The sequence below is a fragment of the Jaculus jaculus genome, chromosome 1 (assembly GCF_020740685.1).
Source record: "Jaculus jaculus isolate mJacJac1 chromosome 1, mJacJac1.mat.Y.cur, whole genome shotgun sequence".
NCBI classification, from domain to species: Eukaryota; Metazoa; Chordata; class Mammalia; order Rodentia; family Dipodidae; genus Jaculus; species Jaculus jaculus.
The window spans coordinates 262182945-262202943 of NC_059102.1; the positions used below are offsets into that span (position 1 = coordinate 262182945).

General features: G+C 43.9%; 2 protein-coding genes across 4 annotated transcripts in view; both read right to left on the bottom strand.

The window, feature by feature from the left end:
* Nucleotides 1-1091: 1091 nt before the first annotated feature.
* On the bottom strand, nt 1092-10021 carry Snrpe (small nuclear ribonucleoprotein polypeptide E). Its single transcript, XM_004663577.2, has 5 exons — nt 9889-10021; nt 9445-9471; nt 7884-7946; nt 7354-7432; nt 1092-1309 (listed from the first exon to the last, which is right to left on the bottom strand). The coding sequence occupies exons 1-5, from the start codon at nt 9940-9942 to the stop codon at nt 1254-1256; spliced, it is 279 nt and encodes a 92-aa protein (XP_004663634.1). The 5' UTR covers nt 9943-10021; the 3' UTR covers nt 1092-1253.
* A 5593-nt stretch (nt 10022-15614) lies between these two features.
* The window catches only part of Zc3h11a (zinc finger CCCH-type containing 11A), a 31482-nt gene continuing 27097 nt past the window's right edge, over nt 15615-19999 (bottom strand). For all 3 annotated transcript variants that reach the window (XM_045131112.1, XM_004663579.2, XM_045131119.1), the window contains 2 exons: nt 19345-19412; nt 15615-17528 (listed from right to left, as the gene is read on the bottom strand). In XM_045131112.1, coding sequence (XP_044987047.1) covers nt 17273-17528; nt 19345-19412 — 324 coding nt within the window. In that variant the 3' untranslated portion in view covers nt 15615-17272. The remainder of the gene's footprint in view (nt 17529-19344; nt 19413-19999) is intronic.

Genomic DNA, 19999 nt, shown 5'->3' on the forward strand with positions numbered 1-19999 from the left:
CTCTCTTTAAATAAAAAATAGGACTGGGACTGGAGAGAAGAGATGGCTCAGATTAAGGTGCTTGCCTGCAAGGCCTAACAACTGTTGTTCACTTCTCCAGAACCCAGGTAAGCCAGATGCAAAGTAGTGCCTGCATCTGGGGTTTGTTCACAGCAGAAAGGGAACCCACTGTCTCACTTTCCTCCACTTGCGAACAAAAAATAGTAACATAAAAATAAATTGGAGGGCTGGAGAAATGGCTTAGTGTTTAAGGCATTTGCCTGCAAAGCCAAAGGATCTTGGTTCGATTCTCCAGGACCCACATAAGCCAGTCGTTTACAGTGACTGGTGGCCCTGGGGCGCCCATCCCCCCTGTCTTTATCAAATAAATGAATTCCCCCCCCCCCCGCTTTCTCTCTCAAATAAATAAATTAAAAAAATAGTTTTGGGGCTGGAGGGATGGCTTAGTGGTTAAAGCATTTGCCTGCTGAGCTAAAGGACCTTGGTTCGATCCCCCAGGATCCACATTAGCCAGATGCACAAGGGGATGCATGTATATGGAGTTCGTTTGCAGTGGCTGGAGGCCCTTGTGTGCCCATTCTCTCTTTCTTGCTCTCTTTCTGTGTCAAAATAAATTTTTTAAAAAAAAGTTTTTTTAAAAGTTGGAAGGCTATAAACAAACAAAAAAAATAAATAAATAAATAAAAGAAAAGTTGGAAGGCTGGAGAGATGGCTCAGTGGTTAAGTCAATTGCCTGCAAAGCCAAAGGACCTTGGTTCGTTTTCCCAGGACCCACATCTGGAATTTGTTCGCTGTGGCTGGAAGCCCTGGTGTGCCCATTCTCTCTCTCTGCCTCTTTCCCTCTCTCAAATAAATAAATAAATAAATAAATAAATAAATAAATAAATAAATAGGGGCCAGAGATATGACTCAGTAGCTAAGAGTGCTGTGCAAGCATGAAGACTTCGCCTCAGTCCCCAGCACCATGTAAAAGGCAGGTGTGGTCACACGTGCTTGTAACCACAGCACCAGGCAGAGGCAGAGACAGGAAGACTACTGGAGCTCACTAGTCAGCCAACCTAAATGAAAAGTAAAAGAACTTTACTACCTGATACCAAAGAGGTTCAATTTTTAATAAAACAACCTCACATTTATTGTCACACAGTAATAACATAAGGGCCATCAAAACACTATGAACAAATGTTTCAGAATTATACTACCAACAGAAGACACCCCCCCCAAATCTTGTGTTCTCATCTTCTCACTTCTCATTTCTAGTTGGAAACACTTTGTAGCAGGGTAATATTATCTCCTTTCAACATGATCCGACCTGCAACAACAAAAGCTATTAATATCCAGACATAAAATCAACTTTTAGCTCCAAGTGTACTGTTTTTGAATAATGTCTTTCAAAAAACCAAATTAATTTTTATTTATTTGCAAGCAGTGAGAGAAGAGAGACAGAATGGACATGCCAGAGCCTCTAGCTACTGCAAATGAATTCCAGATGTATGCACCATTTTGTGCACATGGTTTATGTGGGTACTGGGGAATCAAACTTGGATCTTTTGTTTCTGAAGGCAAGCCCCTTAACCACTTAGCCATCTCTCGAGCCCTAAACAATGTTTTGAAAAGCTTCTCTCTTGTGCAGGTATGTGGACATATAAAGACTTACTATTACATATTTTGCTATACTAAGTCTGTTGGCACAGGTATACTTTTTCAATGATAACCTAACTAAGATGGCACTACTTTAATGAAAAGTGGGTTCTAGAGCCGGACGTAGTGGTGCACGACTTTAATCCCAGCGCTTGGGAGGCAGAGGTAGGAGGATCATCATGAGTTCGAGGCCACTCAAGAGACTACACAGTGAATTCCAGGTCAGCCCGAGCTAGAGTGAGACCCTATCTCAACCGCCAACCCCTGCAAAAAGAGTGGTTTCTAAGACAAAAAAAGAGGACAGATCCATTAACACTAAGTTCATGATAGTTCATTTATAAAGGAGAGTGAACTAGGGTGTGTGTATGTGCTGCTTTGTATATCTGGCTTTACCTGGGTACTGGAGGACTGAACCAGGTCATTAGGCCTTGCAGGAAAGCACCTTAACTGCTGAGACATCTCTCTCTAGCCTACATGCACATTTTTGAAAAACACTTTCATTCATTTATTTATAAACAGGGGCACAGATGCAGAGAGAAATACACACAAAGAGAAAGAGAATATGGGCATGCCAGGTTCTTTAGTAGGTGCAAACAAACTCCAAAGGCATGGGCCAGTTTGTGCATCTGGCTTTATGTGGGGACTGGAAAACTGAACCCAAGCCATTAGGCTTTGCAAGCAGGTACCTTAACCATTGAATCATCTTTCCAGCCCTGGTAAATGCACATTCTAATCCTCTCCTCAGAATCGCTAATGTTAAAAACTCAAGCTGGGGAGGATGACATAGCAGTTAAGGCGCTTGCCTGCAAAGTCCAAGGAGCCGTGTTCAACTCTTCAGATCCCACATAAATCAGATGCACAAGATGATGCAAGTGCGCAAGGTTGCACATGCGCACAAGGTGGTACGAGTGTAGAGTTTGGTTACAGGGGCTGGAGGCCCTGGTGCACCATTTCTCTCTCTTGCATTAACAAAAAGTTAAAATTTTTTTAAAATGTCAGGCATGGTGGCTTATGCCTGTAAGTCCAAAGCTTGGGAGACAGAGGTGGGAGGATTGCCATCAGTTAAAAAACAAAACAAGGGCTGGAGAGATGGCTTAGCGGTTAAGTGCTTGCCTGTGAAGCCTAAGGACCCTGGTTCGAGGCTCGGTTCCCCAGGTCCCACGTTAGCCAGATGCACAAGGGGGCGCACACGTCTGGAGTTCGTTTGCAGTGGCTGGAGGCCCTGGCGCGCCCATTCTCTCTCTCTCCCTCTATCTGTCTTTCTATGTCTGTCACTTTCAAATAAATAAATAAAAAATGAACAAAAAATATTAAAAAAAAAACAAACATCAACCTTGGGCTAGAAAGACGGCTTAGGAGTTAAGGTGCTTGCCTGTAAAGCCTAAGGACACAGGTTTGATTCCCCAGTACCCACATAAGTGAGATGCACAAGGTGACACATGCATCTGTTTGTTTGCAATGACTTGCGGCCACTTTCTCTCTCTCAAATAAATAAATTAAAACCAAAACTCCACTGCACGAAGTGTGGTGGGGCATACTGATAATCCCAGCACTCAGGAGGCTGAGATAGGAGGATCACCATAAGTCTGAGGCTAGCCTGTGCTACAAAGTGGGTTCCAGGGCAGCTGTGACAGACTGAGACCATGCCACAAAACAACAAACCCCCCAAAACAAACAAGAAAAAAACTTGCAACAGCTAGGTGAGATGTCCACACCTATAATCGCAGTTTGTGGGAGGGTAAGGCAGGATTGTAGGTTTAAGGCCAGTCTTTGTTATAAAGTGAAACTCTCCAAGCACTTAGAAAAACCAAACCCTGGGACTGGAGATGGCTTAGTGGTTAAGGGACTTGCCTGCAAAGTCTAAGGACCCATGCTTGATTCCCCAGTACTCACATAAGCCAATGCACAAGGCATGTTCATGAGTTTAGAGTTCACTTGCAGTGGCTAGAGGTGCTGGTGCACCCATTCTCTTTCTTAAATAATTTGGTTTTTCGAGGTAGGGTCTCACTCTGGCCCTAGCTGACCTGGAGCTCCATGTAGTCTCAAGGTGGCCTTGAACTCAGTGATCCACCTACCTCTGCCTCCTGAGAGCTGGGATTAAAAGTGCGCACCACCACTCCTGGCTTCTCTCTCAAATAAATAAATACAAGGAGAGAAAAAAACCAAGCCCTAAACCCCATCTCATAATCTACTTTCTACCCGTCTAGTAGAAGTCTGAGAAATTCTAAACAGTCTGGGGAAGGCACCTGAGCCACACCATTAGTATATGTATTGGTGAGCTGGACACTGATCATTTTTAGCACATAAAAGTGAAAATACCTCAATAAGAGGTTGAAGAGATAGCTCAGCAGTTACGTGTTTGTTTGCAAAGCCAAAGGACCCTAGTTCGATTCCTCAGGACCCACATAAGCCAGATGTACACGGTGGTGCATGAGTCTGGAGTTTGCAGTGGCTGGAAGCACTGGTGTACCCATTCTTTCTCAAATAAATAAGTAAATAAAAAATATTTTTAAAAAAAAAACCTTGGCCAGATGTGATGACATATGCCTTTAATCCCAGCACTCGGGAGGCAGAGGTAGGAGGATCACTGAGTCCGAGGCCACCTTGAGACTGCTACAGAGTTAATTCCAGGTCAGCCTGGGCCAGAGTGAGACCCTACCTAAAAACAAAAAAACAAACAAACAAGTTATGCTGGGTGTGGTGGCTCATGTCTTCACTTAGGAGGCAGAGGTAGGTGAATCACTCTGAGTTCAAGACCACCCTGAGACTACATAGTGAATTCCAGGTCAGTCTGGACTAGAATGAAACCCTACCTCAAAACATACAAACAAACCAAACCAAGTGAATGATGTACAAGGAAATGATTCAATGGCTCTTGATGAAACCATGAATCCTAAGAACAACACAGCTGCTCAAAATTATTTTCTTTGATGTGCTAGACACTTAGTTAAGTTTCTAAATTTATTAAGAGTAAAAAAATAATGCCAGGTGTGATGACGCACACCTTTAATCCCAGCACTCGGGAGGCAGAGGTAGGAGGATCGCTGAGTTCAAGGCCACCTTGAGACTACATAGTTAATTCCAGGTCAGCCTGGGCTAGAGTGAAGCCATACCTCAAAAAAAAAAAAAAAAAAAAGTAAAAAGGGGTGTGGGGAGACCTTAACAGTTAAGGCACTTGCCTGTAATGCCTAAGGACCCAAGTTTGATTCCCCATGACCCACATAAACCAGATGCACAGGGTGGTACACGTGTCTGGAGTGCAGTGACTGAAGGCCCTGACACACCCATTCTCTCTCCCCCTTTCTGCCTCTCTCTCAAATAAACAGAATTAAAAAGGAAGCTAGGCATGGTGGCACAAACCTTTAATCCCAGCACTTGGGAGGCAGAGGTAGGAGGATCACCATGAGTCTGAGACCACCCTGAGATTACATAATGAATTCCGGGTCAGCCTGGGCTAGACTGAGACCATACCACGAAAAACCAAACAAGGGGCTGGAGGGATGGTTAAGTGGTTAAGGCCCTGGGTTCAATTCCCCAGTACCCACATAAAGCCAGATGCACAAAGTGGTGCATGCACCTGAACTTTGTCTGCAGTGGCTAGAGGCCCTACTGCACCCACTTTCTCTATTTGCCAGAGTGCATACGCACACAAGCTGGGAATGATGGCACATATCTGTAATTAATTACAGCACTTGGGAGGCTGCGAGCTTGAGGCCAGCCTGAGACTAATTAGGGCTAGAGTAAGACCATAGCTGGGTGGGGAAAGGACAATATGGCTAGACACAAAGCACATTTTAAAAAGACAGCTCAGCCGGGCTTGGTGGCACACACCTTTAATCCCAACACTCGGGAGGCAGAGGTAGGAGGATCACTGAGAGTTTGAGGCTCAGTGGTTAAAGTCACTTGCTTTTAAAGCCTGTTGGCCTAGGTTTGAGTCGTCAGTGCCAATGTAAAGCCAGATGCACAAAGTGGTGCATACAACTGGAATTTGTCTGCAATGGAAAGAGGACCTAGTGTGCCCATTCTCTCTGCAAGCAAATAGATATGACAATCAAAAAAAAAAAAAAAATTGAGGGCTAGAGAGCAGCCTACACAGCAATCTGCAGGAGGATGAGGGAGTCAGAAATCAATTAATAATCTTAGAGGAGACTGGTGCCATGCAGCAAGGCAGTTAACACCAAAATTGTTCTAAAGAGTGTGCAAGAGGACTGGAGATGGCTTAGCGGTTAAAGCATTTGCCTGTGAAGCCAAAGGACCTAAGTTCGATTCCCCAGGACCCACATAAGCCAGATGCACAAGGGCACATACATCTGGAGTTCGTTTGCAGTGGCTAGAGACCCTGGCGTGCCTAGTCTCTCTCTGCTTGCAAATAAAATAAATTAAAAATACTAAAAAAAAAGTGTGTGCAAGAAGAGCCAGGCATGGTGGGGCATGCTTTTAATCCCAGCACTTAGGAGGCAGAGAGGTAGTAGCCATGAGTTTGAGGTCACCCTGAGACTACATATTGAATTCCAGGTCAGCATCGGCTAGACTGACAGCCTACCTCGAAAAAACAAAAAAAGACTGTGCGAGTAACACCAAATGTGGTGGCACATGCCTTTAATCCCAGCACTTGGGAGGCAGAGGTAAGAAAATTGCGATGACTCTAGGACTAGAGTGAGTTCCACGTCAGCCTGGGCTAGAGTGAGACCCTGCCACAGAAAAACCCAAACACGTGCAAATAGAAAATGAATTTCATTTCATTTTTTTTTTTTTAAGTAGGATCACACTCTAGCCCAGGCTAGAGTGGAATTCACTATGTAGTCTCAGGATGTCCTCCAACTCATGGTGATCCCATCTCTGCCTCCCGAGTGCTGGCATGTTCTACCATGCCCAGCTTGTGAATTTCATTTCTAATATGATGGTTGAGAAGCTTTTAATGTTCATATGGAAATGCTAAATAGGTTCAGGAGACATATTGCTGCACACATAATGTTTAAGTCCACAGATAGTAGGAAACTGGTGTTAAGTGCCTAAGAAAACAATACTGGTCTATGGCCCTGAATGTGCCCAATTTTGTAAGCTAAGAAGAGTCAGGCCTGGTTAGTAATTGGCTGGAAGAAAACAATACTAAGTCAAAGGAGGCATGGAATCAAACCTTGAGTGATTCAAACATTTAATGGTTGGGTGACAAAAGATGAATTTATGTATGCCCAGAGAAGAAAGATGAAAGCCTGTGTATGGCACTGCAGAACCACGGGATCAAAGTGTTTGAAGGAAGTAACAGCTAACTTGTCAAATTCTGCTAAGAGATAATATAACTGAACACTAGTAATTGCAATTAGATTTAACACCGTTAGCTGGGCATAGGAGCACATGCCTATAGTCCCAGAACTTGGGAGCTGGAGGCAAAAGGATCAAGAGTTCAAGGCCAGCTCAAGCTTACATAGTAAGTTCAAGATGAACCTGGGCTATATGAGAGCCCGTCTCAAGGCTGAGGAGAAGGCATAGCAATTAAAATAATCTTTAGCACCCACATAAAAGCTACATGTGAAGCAGTGCATGCACCTGTGACCCCAATGCACTCAACAACAGGAGGCCGACCGAGGAGACTGGAAGCTGGAAGAGACCCTGTCTCAAAGAAAGTGCAGCTAACACATCAAAGTTGTCCTCTGATCGCTACATGTGTGGCCCCCCTCCCAGAAATAAATCCTGTCAAGCAAACTATGCTCTTACCCAGTTGTTTTCTTGACTTTGTTTTAGAATGAATTTCTTCTGCATCATCTAACACGAGGTTCATGTACTCATCAAAACCCTAGAAAAATGTTAATTGAATCATTTTCAGGTATAATCATACCCAAACCATTTTAAGAGATTACCTAGCCAACTATGGAAGCTTACATCTGTAGACTCAGCATGAGACTGAGGTAGGAGGATCTCCATGAGTTCAAGGCCAACCTGGGCTACAAAGTGAGTTCCACATCAACGTGGGCTACAGTGAGAATGTGTCTCAAAAACAAAACAAGCTAGGTGATGTGGAGCATGCCTTTAATCAAGCACTTGGAAGGCAGAGCTAGGAGGATCACTGTGAGATCAAGGCCAGCCTGAGACTACACAGTGACTTCCATAGCAAGACCATACCTGGAAAAAACAACAAAGGCAGCAAAAAAACAAAAACCACAAAAAAACCCAACCAAACAAACAAACAACCCCCCCATCCCAACCAAACAAACAAAAAACAACAACCAACCAGCATGGGTACTCACAATAATACAGCCCTCTATCCGCATATTCACTTGCTCATAGAGCCACACCTGAATCCGAGATCTCTGAAATAATAAAAGAGTTGTTTAAAAAGTGTACAGACCCTACTTTGCCAAACAACAAATTACTTCTAAAAAGGGATTACTTTAAGAATTTTAGCTAATTACTCCATATCTAAGATTGGTAGCTAAAACAAGTTACTTGCTAACAAACATTTTCATTTAACAAATGCTATGATGGGACTCTCCAAGCTAATAATCTTCCTGAGAACCTGAGACCTCAATACACCTAGGTGAAAACTGGTGACAGTATAACAGAGTAGTAAATTAAAAAAATATATTCTTTGTGTATGTATCTGTTTATCACTGTACTGCTGCAAATGAAGAGGAGACATTTGTGCCACTTTTGTGTCTGGTTACACGGGCAGCTTGGGACTCGAACCCAGGCAAGCTTTGCAAGTAAGTGCCTTTTACCAATGAACCATCTTCCCAGGCCCCATGGTAATTTCTACTGACCAAGTACTTCTTTTTTACCTGTTATATAACAGATCAAAAAGAGCCTTTTCATTAGTTCATTTATTTGAGAGAAAAAAGTGGGAAGATACAAAGGGCACACCAGGGCCTCCAGCTACTGCAACTGAACTTCTGATGCATGCATCATCTTGTGTGTCAGGCTAAGGTGGGTACTAGGAAATTAAACCTGGGTCCTTAAACTCTCCAGCCCCAGAGTCTTTTCTAAGTTTTGTCATACACCTAACAGGGGAGGGACACTTAATTCTGGTAATTAACGGCTTAAGGGGGCTGGAGAGACGGCTCGGCCATTATAGGTGCTTGCTTGCAAAGCCTGATGGGCTAGGTTCAATCCCCCAGGACCCATGTAAGCCAGATGTACAAAGTGGCACTGCGCCTGGAGTTCATTTGCAAGACGTCCTGGCACATTCATTCTTTCACTTTCTTGCAGCTGCCACTAACTTCTCTCAACCTACCCTTCCTTTTTAGTGGTTTTTCTTCAAAAATTCCAAATCAACCAAACACATCTTGTGACCTGGCTTAAAGTGACTGGCTTTTATATTCCAACGTTTCAGTGTAGTCTCCAGTGTTCTATTATCACCACCAGCAAAAGTAGTAATACTCAAATGCCACGATAATGTCCACAGATAATACTGTGCAATTAATAACCGAGTGCTTGCAAGACAATTCTATGCATGCCTGGAGCGCAGATATTCAGCTTTTAAAATATCTGAAAGAGCAAAAGAGGCAGATGAGGGAGAAAAAGAATGGGTGCACCAGGGCCTCTAGCGACTGCAAACGAACTCGACTCACACACCACCTTGTGCAGTTGGACTACGTGGGTCCTGGGAAAACGAACTTAGGTCTTTAGTTTTCGCAGGCAAGCGCCTTAACCGCTAAGCCATCTCCCCAGCCCTCATATTTTTTTTTCTTTTCTTTTCTTTCTTTCTTTTTAATTGTAGAAACATCGATCAGGTAAGTGGATACAAACAGCCAAACAAATCCAACTTTACTTAAGTAGTCGCTAGGAAACAACAGGAAGTAACTTACGTACATTTTGCAAGTATCTGAAGATCAAGTTCTGCACCACATCGGTTAAGGAGAGAAGACACAAAGAGGACTCGGCTCCCTGGAGCTGCGAACGGCGACCCCAACCTTCATCTCACCTTTGCCTCCCTGAAAGCCAGGCCTGCTTGCCTACTTACTGAAAGGCACAGTGACCATCCGGGCACTCCCGCAGGGCGCCCTGAAGGGACTGCCTGGCCGCTGCCATCACCTCCCGAAGCCGCCTTCCCCCGGATCAGCCCGACATGCCGCGTGGCCCCGCAGGCCGGTCTCCCAAGCGCACGTCCCACCTCCACCAACCTCGCGCCCAGCCGCGCTTTCCCGCCGCCCCGGGGGCTCATGGGATGCGGGCCTGCTCTCGGCTTCCTCCCGCCCGTTCTCGGCCCCTCTCGCAGACCCCAACCTCCCAGTCCCGACACGCCGCCTAGGATACGATGGGCTGCACCATCACCTTCTGCACCTTCTGGCCCTGGCCGCGGTACGCCATGGCGGAACCTGTCACAAAGACCGCACGAATCCGCACGCCGCCGAGGAAAGCAACTTCCGGAACGAAGAACTGGAAGCGGAAGTGCGTGAGGGTCAGGCAGCGACCCGGGAGGCTCCTGGGAAATGTCTCTCTAGGCCCGGAGACGCTCTGTCTCTATGGTTCGTGCTTCCGTGGTCCGCCAAACTGAGACAGCTGCGGCTGGGAACCCAGGTCGAGCCTCCGGCGCCACCTGGAGGAAGGCGGGAGAGGCACAGGCTGTGGGGTGGCGGGCGCCCGGGCTTGTTCATGTGTCACCACCGATGGCCTTTAAGAGGTAGAGCCTGCGATGTCATGTCCATCCTGATCCGTGCTGATCCTGAGAGCTGTTCTGGAGCATGGGCGTGTAGCTGCAGCGTGGTAGTGGGAAGGATACGGTCCCATCTTGCCCAAATTCCAACCTCCTTATTGTAGTTTTGGGCCACAGACGTCTGAATTCCAGTGCCTGAAGCAGTGCTTTGTCCAATAACGGATTCAACTCTCATCTTTTTTTTTTTCAATTAATTTTTTTCCTATTATTATTTATTTATTTGAGAGAGAGGGAGGAAAGAGAGAAAGAAAGAGAATGGGCATGCCAGGGCCTTCAGCCACTACAAACGAACTCAGACACATGCACCCCTTTGTGCATCTGGCTTACGTGGGTTCTAGGGAATTGAACCTGGGTCCTTTGGCATTTCAGGCAAATGCCTTAACCGCGAAGCCATCTCTCAACTCTCATCTCCTTTATGGGAACTTACTGTTAAGATTTTCAATTGAAAATGGCAACATAGCCTGAAAAGGCTAGGCCTGGGAGTGTAGTTTTGTTGGTGGAGTGCATGCCTAGCATGCACCAGTCCTTTGGTTCTGTCAGCTGTGCCTAAAGCCACTGCCCTGTACCGATCTGTAATTCCTGACGCACTTCGGAGGAACAAGTTGGAGGATCCGTTCAAGGTCATCCTCACATAGTAATAAATTCAAGGCAATAAGAACCCATCTCCACCTCTAACTGGACTGGAGGCCCGCTCCATGGCAGGGAATACATCCCTGAAAACTTCAAACAGGGGTAGTCATGAGCCCTAGGGGTGTAACGTCTACTGCTGTCTGGCTAAATGTATATACTATGCTTATCAAACTGCCCAGTAAGCACTTCTCTTAATGTTCATGCCCATATATTAATGCTACTCTTCTCTTTTAAGATGGCAGTGGCCTTGGGATGACTCAGAAGGCACTGTGGTGCTGAGAAGTGACAGGAGTGCTCAGCACTTCAGTATCTCTATCACACCTTCCAAGGCTCAGGGTCTGTTGAGGAAGAAGCAGCGGAAAGAATGTAAGAGCCAAAGGAAGGGTAGGACTCCTTACAACGTTCTCCCCCCAGACACAAAATGGCCTGGATATCCATGACCTCACAGTGCCTGACACTAATTATACAAGACCACCATAGTAGGAGGAAAAGATCATGACATCAGAATAAAAGAGAGACTGATTAAGATGGGGAGGGGATATGATGGAGAATAGAGTTTCAAAGGGGAAAGTAGGCGTAGGGAGGGTATTACCATGGGATATTTTTTATAATCATGGAAGTTATTAATAAAAAAAAATTTTTAAAAAGAACCCATCTCCAAAAATATAAAAAAAACATTTAAAAATAACTTAAAAGTTACAGAAATGTGCTTGCTGAGCTGAAATACAGCTCTCTTTGATTTGTGTGACGATAAATTATTCCTCTTTGCCTTATCTGGTGCATTTGTTTCAGAAATGGAGATAAAAACATGGGGGTTAGACTAGCAGTGGTGACTTTTGCCTGTAGTCCCAACACTTAGGAAGTGGAGTCAAGGAGGGGCAGAGGTTCAAGCTCATTTTTGACATATAGTGAGTATGTGGCTACAGGAGACCCTGTCTCAATTTAAAAAGAACAGGACTAGGTGTGGTGGTATACACCTTTAATCTCAGCACTTGGGAGGACTTGGTTCAATTCCTAAGCCATCCACAAAAGCTAGATGCAAGAAGTGGTACAAGTGTCTGGTGTTCCTTCGCAGCAGGAAGAGGCCTGGCATGGAGGGAGAAAGGGAGTATATGGGCTTGTCAGGTCTTCTTGCTGCTGCAAACAAACCCCAGATGCATATGTGCATCTGGTTTTCCATGGGTACTGGAAAATCAAACCCCAGGCTGGAAGGCTTTGCAAGCAAGCACCTTTGACCACTGAGCCACCTCTCCAGCCTTTATTAGATTTTAAATCAAAATGCTGTAATCTGAGCCTCTTCAAGATATGGGAGTCCAAAATTATGGCAATGCCAATATATTTAACTTTTCTTTTTGGTGGCTTAACATTTTTATATTTTTACTATTTGCACGCGTGCATAAGTGTGTGTGTGTGTTGTGCATGTCAGGGTTCTTGCCACTGCAGACAAACATCAGACACGTGCCACTTTATAAACAAATATATAACTATTTAATATGAGCTCCTTTATTTTATATGAGAGAGCATCAGATAGGATGGGTGTACCAGGACCTCCAGGCACTGTGAATGAACTACAGATGCATGTGCCACGATGTGTATCTGGTTGACATGGGTTTTGGGGAATGGAACTTGGGTCCACCTGCTTCACAGGTAAGCACCTTAACTGCTAAGGCATCTCTCCAGCCCCAGGCTTCTGAATTCTAAAATATTTAAAATATAAAATCCCAGATTGCTCATACTTATTACATAAATTTTGTTCACCTTATTGAGCAATGTTAAGAAAATGGTCAAAATCCAAGTTTTAAATTTTGTTAAAGTAATGTTTTTGTGCTTGGACCCTTTAATATCATTTTACAAATTAAAAATAAGTTGCAGAGCTGGGTGTGGTGACACATGCCTTTAATCCCAGCACTCCAGAGGCCAAGGATTGCTGTGAGTTCAAGGCCAGCCTAAGACTACATAGAGAATTTCAGGTCAGCCTGGACTAGAGCAATGAAATGAAAATGCCAAAAAATAAAAGAAGGTTGAAGGGTTAGGGATACAGCTGTCAGTAGAGTGTTTGCCTAGCATGTACCAGCCCTGGGTTCAGCCCCCAGAACTGCATATGCCAGGCATGACGGTGCACACTTAGAATCCTGGCAATTGGCAGGCAGCATCAGTTAAGGCCATCCATAGCTACACACTTAAGCTGAAGGCCAGCCTGGGTATAAGATTCTGTAATAACAACAAATGAATTGCAGCTTGGAGATTTATTAATAATGCAGTCACATCATTATCTAGGTGAAAAGAATTTTCAAAAACTGAGCAGTTTCCTAAAATGAATTAAGATTTTTTAAATCTTGGGTGTGGGTCTAGAGTTGGTTTAATGGTTAAGATGCTTGCCAGTGAAGCCTAAGGATCCCGGTTTGATTCCCCAGTACAAACATTAGCCAGATGCATAAGGTGGCACATGCATCTGGAGTTCGTTTGCAGTGGCTAGAGGCCCCACTGCACCCATTCTCTCTCAAACAACAAAATATTAAAAAAACGTGTGTCTGCCTTTATGTGGGTGGTTGGAGAATTGAGCATGGACCAGATGGTTTCGCAAGCAAGTGCCTTTAACTGCTGAGTCATCTCCCTAGCCCTTAAAATGAATTTTTAAAAATTCTTTAAATGTTCAAGACATTAAAACTAATGGCACTAAGAAAGATACCCATTCTGGCTGGGGATGCAGCTAAGTGGCATAAGGCTTCCTAATGCACAAAACCCTGGAGTTGATCCCTAACACAAAATCAGGAGTGGTACATTGCTGCAACCCCAGCACTTGGAACGGAAAAGGAGGACCACAAATTCAGTCATCCGAGGCCAGTCTGGGCTACGTGAAAGCCTGTCTCTAAAAACCATATAAACTTTTAAGTTAAACTTGAGCACAGCAACCTTGAAACTACAGTGGGGAACAATGCAGTGAATTTCCTATTGTGGTGTAGGATTTAGTGAAACCCTCCCCCTCAAAAAAAAGAAAAAAAAAAAGAAAAAAAAAGTTGCTGGCTGTGGTGGCACACACCTTTTAAACCCAACATGCAGGAGGCAGAAATAGGAGGATCACCCTGAGACTACAGAGTGAATTCCAAGTCAGCTTGAGCTATAGTGAAACTCTACCTCAAAACACCAAAAAAAAAAAAAAAAAGAAAAAAAAAATCTGCAGTCAGTGTTACCATTAAGCAGTTATATCTGGAGGCCATGCATTTCTTGTTGCCAAACTGCTGAGTGCAATTTTTTAAAAATAAAATATTTTTATTTATTTATTTGACAGAGAAGGAGGAGAGGGAATGGGTGCGACAGGGCTTTCAGCCACTGCAAACAAACTCCAGATGCTTGTGACCCCTTGTGAATCTGGCTAATGTAGGTCCTGGGGAATTGAACCTGGGTCCTTTGGTTGTGCATGCAAATGCCTTAACTGCTAAGCTATCCCTCTAGCCCCCTATTTTTTAATATTTGAGAGAGAGAGACAGGCAGGCAGGCAGGCAGACAGACAGAAAATGGGCATGCCAGGACCTTCAGCCCCTGCAAATAAACTCCAAACACATGCACCACCTTGTGCAGATGGCTTCATGGGTCCTGGGGAATTGAATCTGGGTCTTTTGGCTTTGCAAGCAAAAGCCTTAACCATGGCCCAAAGCAATCATTTTAAATAAATGCATTTATTCTAACCAAATGAAGCCACCACTTTAGAAAAGGATCACAGAAGTTATAAATCAAGAATGGAAGCCAGTGCCTTTAATCCCAGCACTTGGGAGGCAGAGGTATTGCTGAGTTCAAGGCCAGCCTGAAACTACATAGTGAATTCCAGGTCAGCCTGGGCTAGAGTGAGTCCTTACCTCAAAGAGAAAAAGAGGTGGAGAGATGGCTTAACAGTTAAAATATTTGCCTGTGAAGCCTAAGGATCTAGGTTCAATTCCCCAGTACCCACATAAGACATATGTACAAGGGGACATGTGCATCTGTAGTTCGTTTGCAGTAGCTGGATGCACTGACATGCCCATTCTATCTGCTTCTCTCTCAAAATGGATAAATAAAAGAAAAAGGGTATCAATGAGATTAACTACCCACTAGGCCTTAATGTCAGAACTTGTTGAGATAATACACTAACTGTACCACCATCTGGATATGGCCAAAATGTAACTGTTGGACCCCTTTCTTACCATGAAATCTTTTGTAAGTTAGTTCTTTTTTCCTTTTTTGGCAGGGGTGGGGAGCACAACTAGGCCTATGCACGGTAGACAAGTGGTCTATCCACCCCAGAAAATATCCAATGACCGAGAGGAAAAAGCCTGCTCTTTAGTTGCTAACAAATTTCTAGGTGTCTTTATAGCTGTAAATAAAAGTTGATGCACACATTAAGTAGCTGTATAATTAAATCTTTCAAGTTTTACCTTCATGCTTGAAAATTCTACATCACTGTAAGATCAAGAGCTCACCTGAGTTATGACAGTAAGTAAGTATAACAATGTTGGGGAAAAAAACCCTTATACCTAACATATTTTTATCTAAAGCATAAGCAGCTGAAACTGACAACACCGTGGCAATCTGTTCTTGTGAAAGCTATCCAAAGCCACACAGAAATGGGGCCCTTACCAAGAGGCCAGTAACATTGTGACTGGGACCCCGTATCAAGGCAGATCTAGGCTGAAGTGATATAAAACTATATTAACTCATAACGTCAAGAATTTCCTATACGTTTTATTTAAAACACAAGAATTTCTTTTTGTAATGGTAAATGTCTTCAAATAATGCTGAACACGAATCATTGGCTAATACAGGACTTTAAATATGAACAAAATTTTTTTTAAAGCAAAAGAATGAAAGTTATATACAAAAGGGACTTGCAATCTGTAGGCTGATTCCAAAAGTGAAATGAGTTTTACAAAATGTGTGGTGAAATGGAACATTCCACCCCTGCTTTGGAGAAGGGCTATCATACAACATTCAGTCAGCTGAAGATGGATTGGTAGAGGTGTCTATACATAAACTTCAAGTCATTTTGCTTGTGTAGAATCATCCAGATCTTCCCAAGAGTGAATGGGCAGTCCTGTGGCTTTCTTCCTTTTTCATATTCCCAACAAGGCTACATGAAGTTTCAACTCTTGATGAGCGGCTTACAACAGCAGTTCCTTAGGAGCCAACACAACAGGTGGTTCAGATTTCCCCATGAGAAACAAACTGACCACCTAGAGCAATGTATCAAACAAGTCCTTCCTCCTCCTCCTTCCCATTATGTACACTGTCTCCTTTCAAGACTATTATCCTCATCACACTTGTTTCTTCACAAGTCTAAACCTTGAGGTGATATGAAGGAGACTAACACCAAGAAAAGAAATTCAAATTCAGAAATGAAAACTGGAAGGTATACAATACACCCCCAGACATCTCAATATCCCTGCTACAGTACAACTCAGTATACTGTTACATCCAGATAAATACTGGCAGCCTGAATGAGTTCCTTTCCCTCAACCCCCTCCTCCCATGGTAAAAGGACATCAAATAAATACTGGGCAAGAGGAGTTTTATGAGAGTTACAAATAAAAAATTAACCAATTTTTATCCCTGTGATAATTCAATGCCAGTAGGAGTATTGACAGGTATTGACAGTAATGTCATATCTCCTTCTATAAAGAATGCAAAGGACCCCAGAAGTAGGAAGTTAGCTTCTAGGGACCAGAGGCACTTTAAAGCCTTTAAAAGATTACAGTATTCAGTTAGCTATTGCTCTCAGAGGCCTACAGAGCAGCTGAAGCATCAGAATCAGGTCCGCATTTCAGGGTTCTTGAGCTGCTCAGCCCTCTTTAAAGCTTAGATGAATCTCCAAATAACTTTAAGAAGACATACAATTTAACACAGACTGAGTGTGGTTTTTTAGTGGCAGAATGAAATTTGGTCCACAATGGCAGCAGCTGTCTTCATCTCAAATCCCAGTAACCCTAAGCACGTTAAGACAGTACACAACAGGAAGAATGCAGTGGAGGGACAACCAGAGCAGACACCTCCTCAAGGAGCCACCGAGTTCTCCTGCACCCTTCTCTTTCGGATCTCCTTCGGGGTCTTTTTTTTTTTTTTTTTTTTTGGGTGGAGAGAACGGTGTTATAGAACTTTTTTCTCAAAGATGCTAAATAATGGCATCAAATGAATAAATGATTACTGAAGGACTTGAAATTTGACCCAGGAAATCCAGGACACACACAGGTAATTCAGAGGTATACTTTTGATTTGGGGCAGATTCGCGACTAAAGAAATGATCGATCACCTCAGGTAAGTGTTATAACAGATGAAGTTCAGTTCAGTTTTTGGTGAGATTTCTTTTTAAGTGTCTCACTACCACCTTCAGCTGTCAATCATTTCTGAGAGCTCAAGCAGAAGGTCATCTTCATCTTTCCCAGGATCCAGGTCAATTTCAGCTTCCAATTTGCCTCCTGAAATCTCCCATATCAGTTTCTCAAAATCATCTTCCACAGAGAGTGGAGGCTTTCCTGTTGAGGCAGAGCTCAGTCGGCGAGGTTTTGTGGCCGTTTGGGATGAAGAAGGGCCGGATATTTCTGGGGGTGAGGGATCTGAAGACTGAGTTGGAGGCAGCACGAAACTGAAAGAAATAATAAAGACGGTCAGGCCCGTGGTACCTTCTTCCAGAATTAGCTGAACTCCCCACTCTCTGGGACACACACAGTTTATCAAAAGTCATTTCTTTGAAGACGTACATATACCTAAGAACTCACTCACTGATTTGGGACCAAGTATTTTCATAGTTTAGAGAAAAATTTAGTCAGGTACTACTAAAACATCTCTTAGATAACTGCAATCTTGAATTCATGCTTTCATTTTGTTGTTTGGGGAAGTCTAATGTAGCCCCAGGCTGGCCTTGAACTACCACTTTTCTTTTGCATATGCACGCGTGTGAGGCAGCTCTGCTGTGCATGTGTGGTGAATGTAGAAGCAGCAGAGAGAGGCCAGGAGAATGGTGGGTACCCCTTCACTTGCTCTACTGCTTGTTTTGTTGAGATGGAACACTGGCCATTTCATGAGCCCCAGCAATACTCCAGTCTGTGCTCTTCTGCAGGACTGGCCAAATTTGTGTGGCCATGCCCAGCTATTTATGTGGGTGTTAGGAATAAAACTCCAGTGGTCTCAAGCCTCATCTACCCTTCATGCTTGCTCAAGAAGCATTCTTTTTTTTTTTTTTTTTGGTTTTTCAAGGTGTGATCTCACACTAGTCCAGGCTCACCTGGAATTCAGTATGTGGTCTCAGGGTGGCCTTAAACTCATGGCAATCCTCCTGCCTTTGCCTCCCAAGTGCTGGGATTAAGGTGCGTGCCACCACACTCAGCTTTCAAGCATCATTCTTTTTTTTTAAAAAAACTTTTTTGTTCATTATTTATTTATTTATTTGAGAGTGACAGACAGAGCGAGAAAGGCAAATAGAGAGACAGAATGGGCGCACCAGGGCCTCCAGCCACTGCAAACAAACTCCAAATGTGTGGCCCCCTTGTGCATCTGGCTAACATAGGTCCTGAGGAATTGAGCCTCGAACCAGGGTCCTTAGGCTTTACAGGCAAACGCTTAACCGCTAAGCCATCTCTCCAATCCAAGCATCATTCTTAACTGCTGATCCATCTCTCCAGTCAGCTCTTATAGTTCTCATCTTCCTGTCTTTACCGCTCAAGTGCTGGAATTACAAGCGTGGGCCACTCTACCTGGTTTATTAAGTTCTGAGAACTAAACCCAGGGTTTGGTGTACTCTAGGCAAACACTTTAGACAACTAAGCCATATCGCCAACGGTGAATTTTGTGTTTTCTTGCCATTAGTTTTAAGTCCAGCAGATTTTTGTTCGTTTGTCCATTTATTTATTATTATTTGACAGAGAAAGGGAAAAGAGAGAGGGGGGGAGGGAGGGAGAATATGGGCACGGCAGGGCCTCCAGCCACTGTAGACAAACTCCAGACTTGTGCGCTCCCTTGAGCATCTGGCTAATGTGGGTCCTGGGGAATCTGAGCCTAGGTTCTTTGGCTTTGCAGGCAAACGCCTTAACTGCTAAGCCATTCCTCCAGCCCGATTTTTGTTTGTTTTGAGCATTTCTTTTGCTGTCTTCCTAAAATTATGGCTATTTCTCAGTGCTGGGGATCAAAAAGTAGGGTTCTGTATGTGGTAGGCAAGCACTCTACTAATGAGTTACACATTCAGCCCAGGGCTATATCATATGCCCAGGCTGACCTGGAACTCATAGGCTGTGTTGGACTCATAGCAATCCTTCTACCTTGGATTCCTCAGTCCTGGGATTACAGGTGTGAGCCACTGTTCTACAAGTTGAGATGTGGATAAACTGCAAATGTCCAGTTATTTATCAGCACAAAACCAGGAATAGTGGACTGGAGTTTGGTTAAGAAGGATTACAAGGTATTACCTGTCTCTGGGTTTTTCTGTTTCAGGCACGGTGACCGATTTTTCCTCAGAAAGGAGTGGGACAACAGCCTGCAAAAGAAAGCATGGGGTAAATCAGTGGAAGTCAGACTTAAAATTTTTTTAAAAAATATTTATATATTTGGGAGAGAGAGAGAGAACGGGTATGCCAGGGGCCCCAGGCACTGCAAACAAACTCCAGACATGTGCACCTGGCTAACGTGGGTCCTGGGGAATCGAAGTGGGATCCTTTGGCTTTGTAGGTAAGCACCTTAACCATTAAGCCATCTCTCCAGCCCTAATTTTTTTTTTTTTTAAATATTTATTTGAGAGAGAGAAAGCCAGACAGACACAGACAGACAGAAAGAGCATGAGAGAATACGAGCATGCCAGGGTCTCCAGCCACTTCACACTAACTCCAGATGCATGCGCCACCTTGTGCATCTGGTTTATGTGGGTCCAGGGTAATCAAACCTGGGTCCTTTAGCTTTACAGGTAAGTGCCTTAACCACAAAACCATTCCTCCAGCTTAGAGTGAGCTGCTGCCCCCCCCCACCCAAGGTAGGGTTTTACAAGCTAACCTGGAATTCACTACGTAATCTCAGAGTGGCCTCAAACACAATGATCCTCCTACCTTTGCCTTTTGAATGCTGGGATTA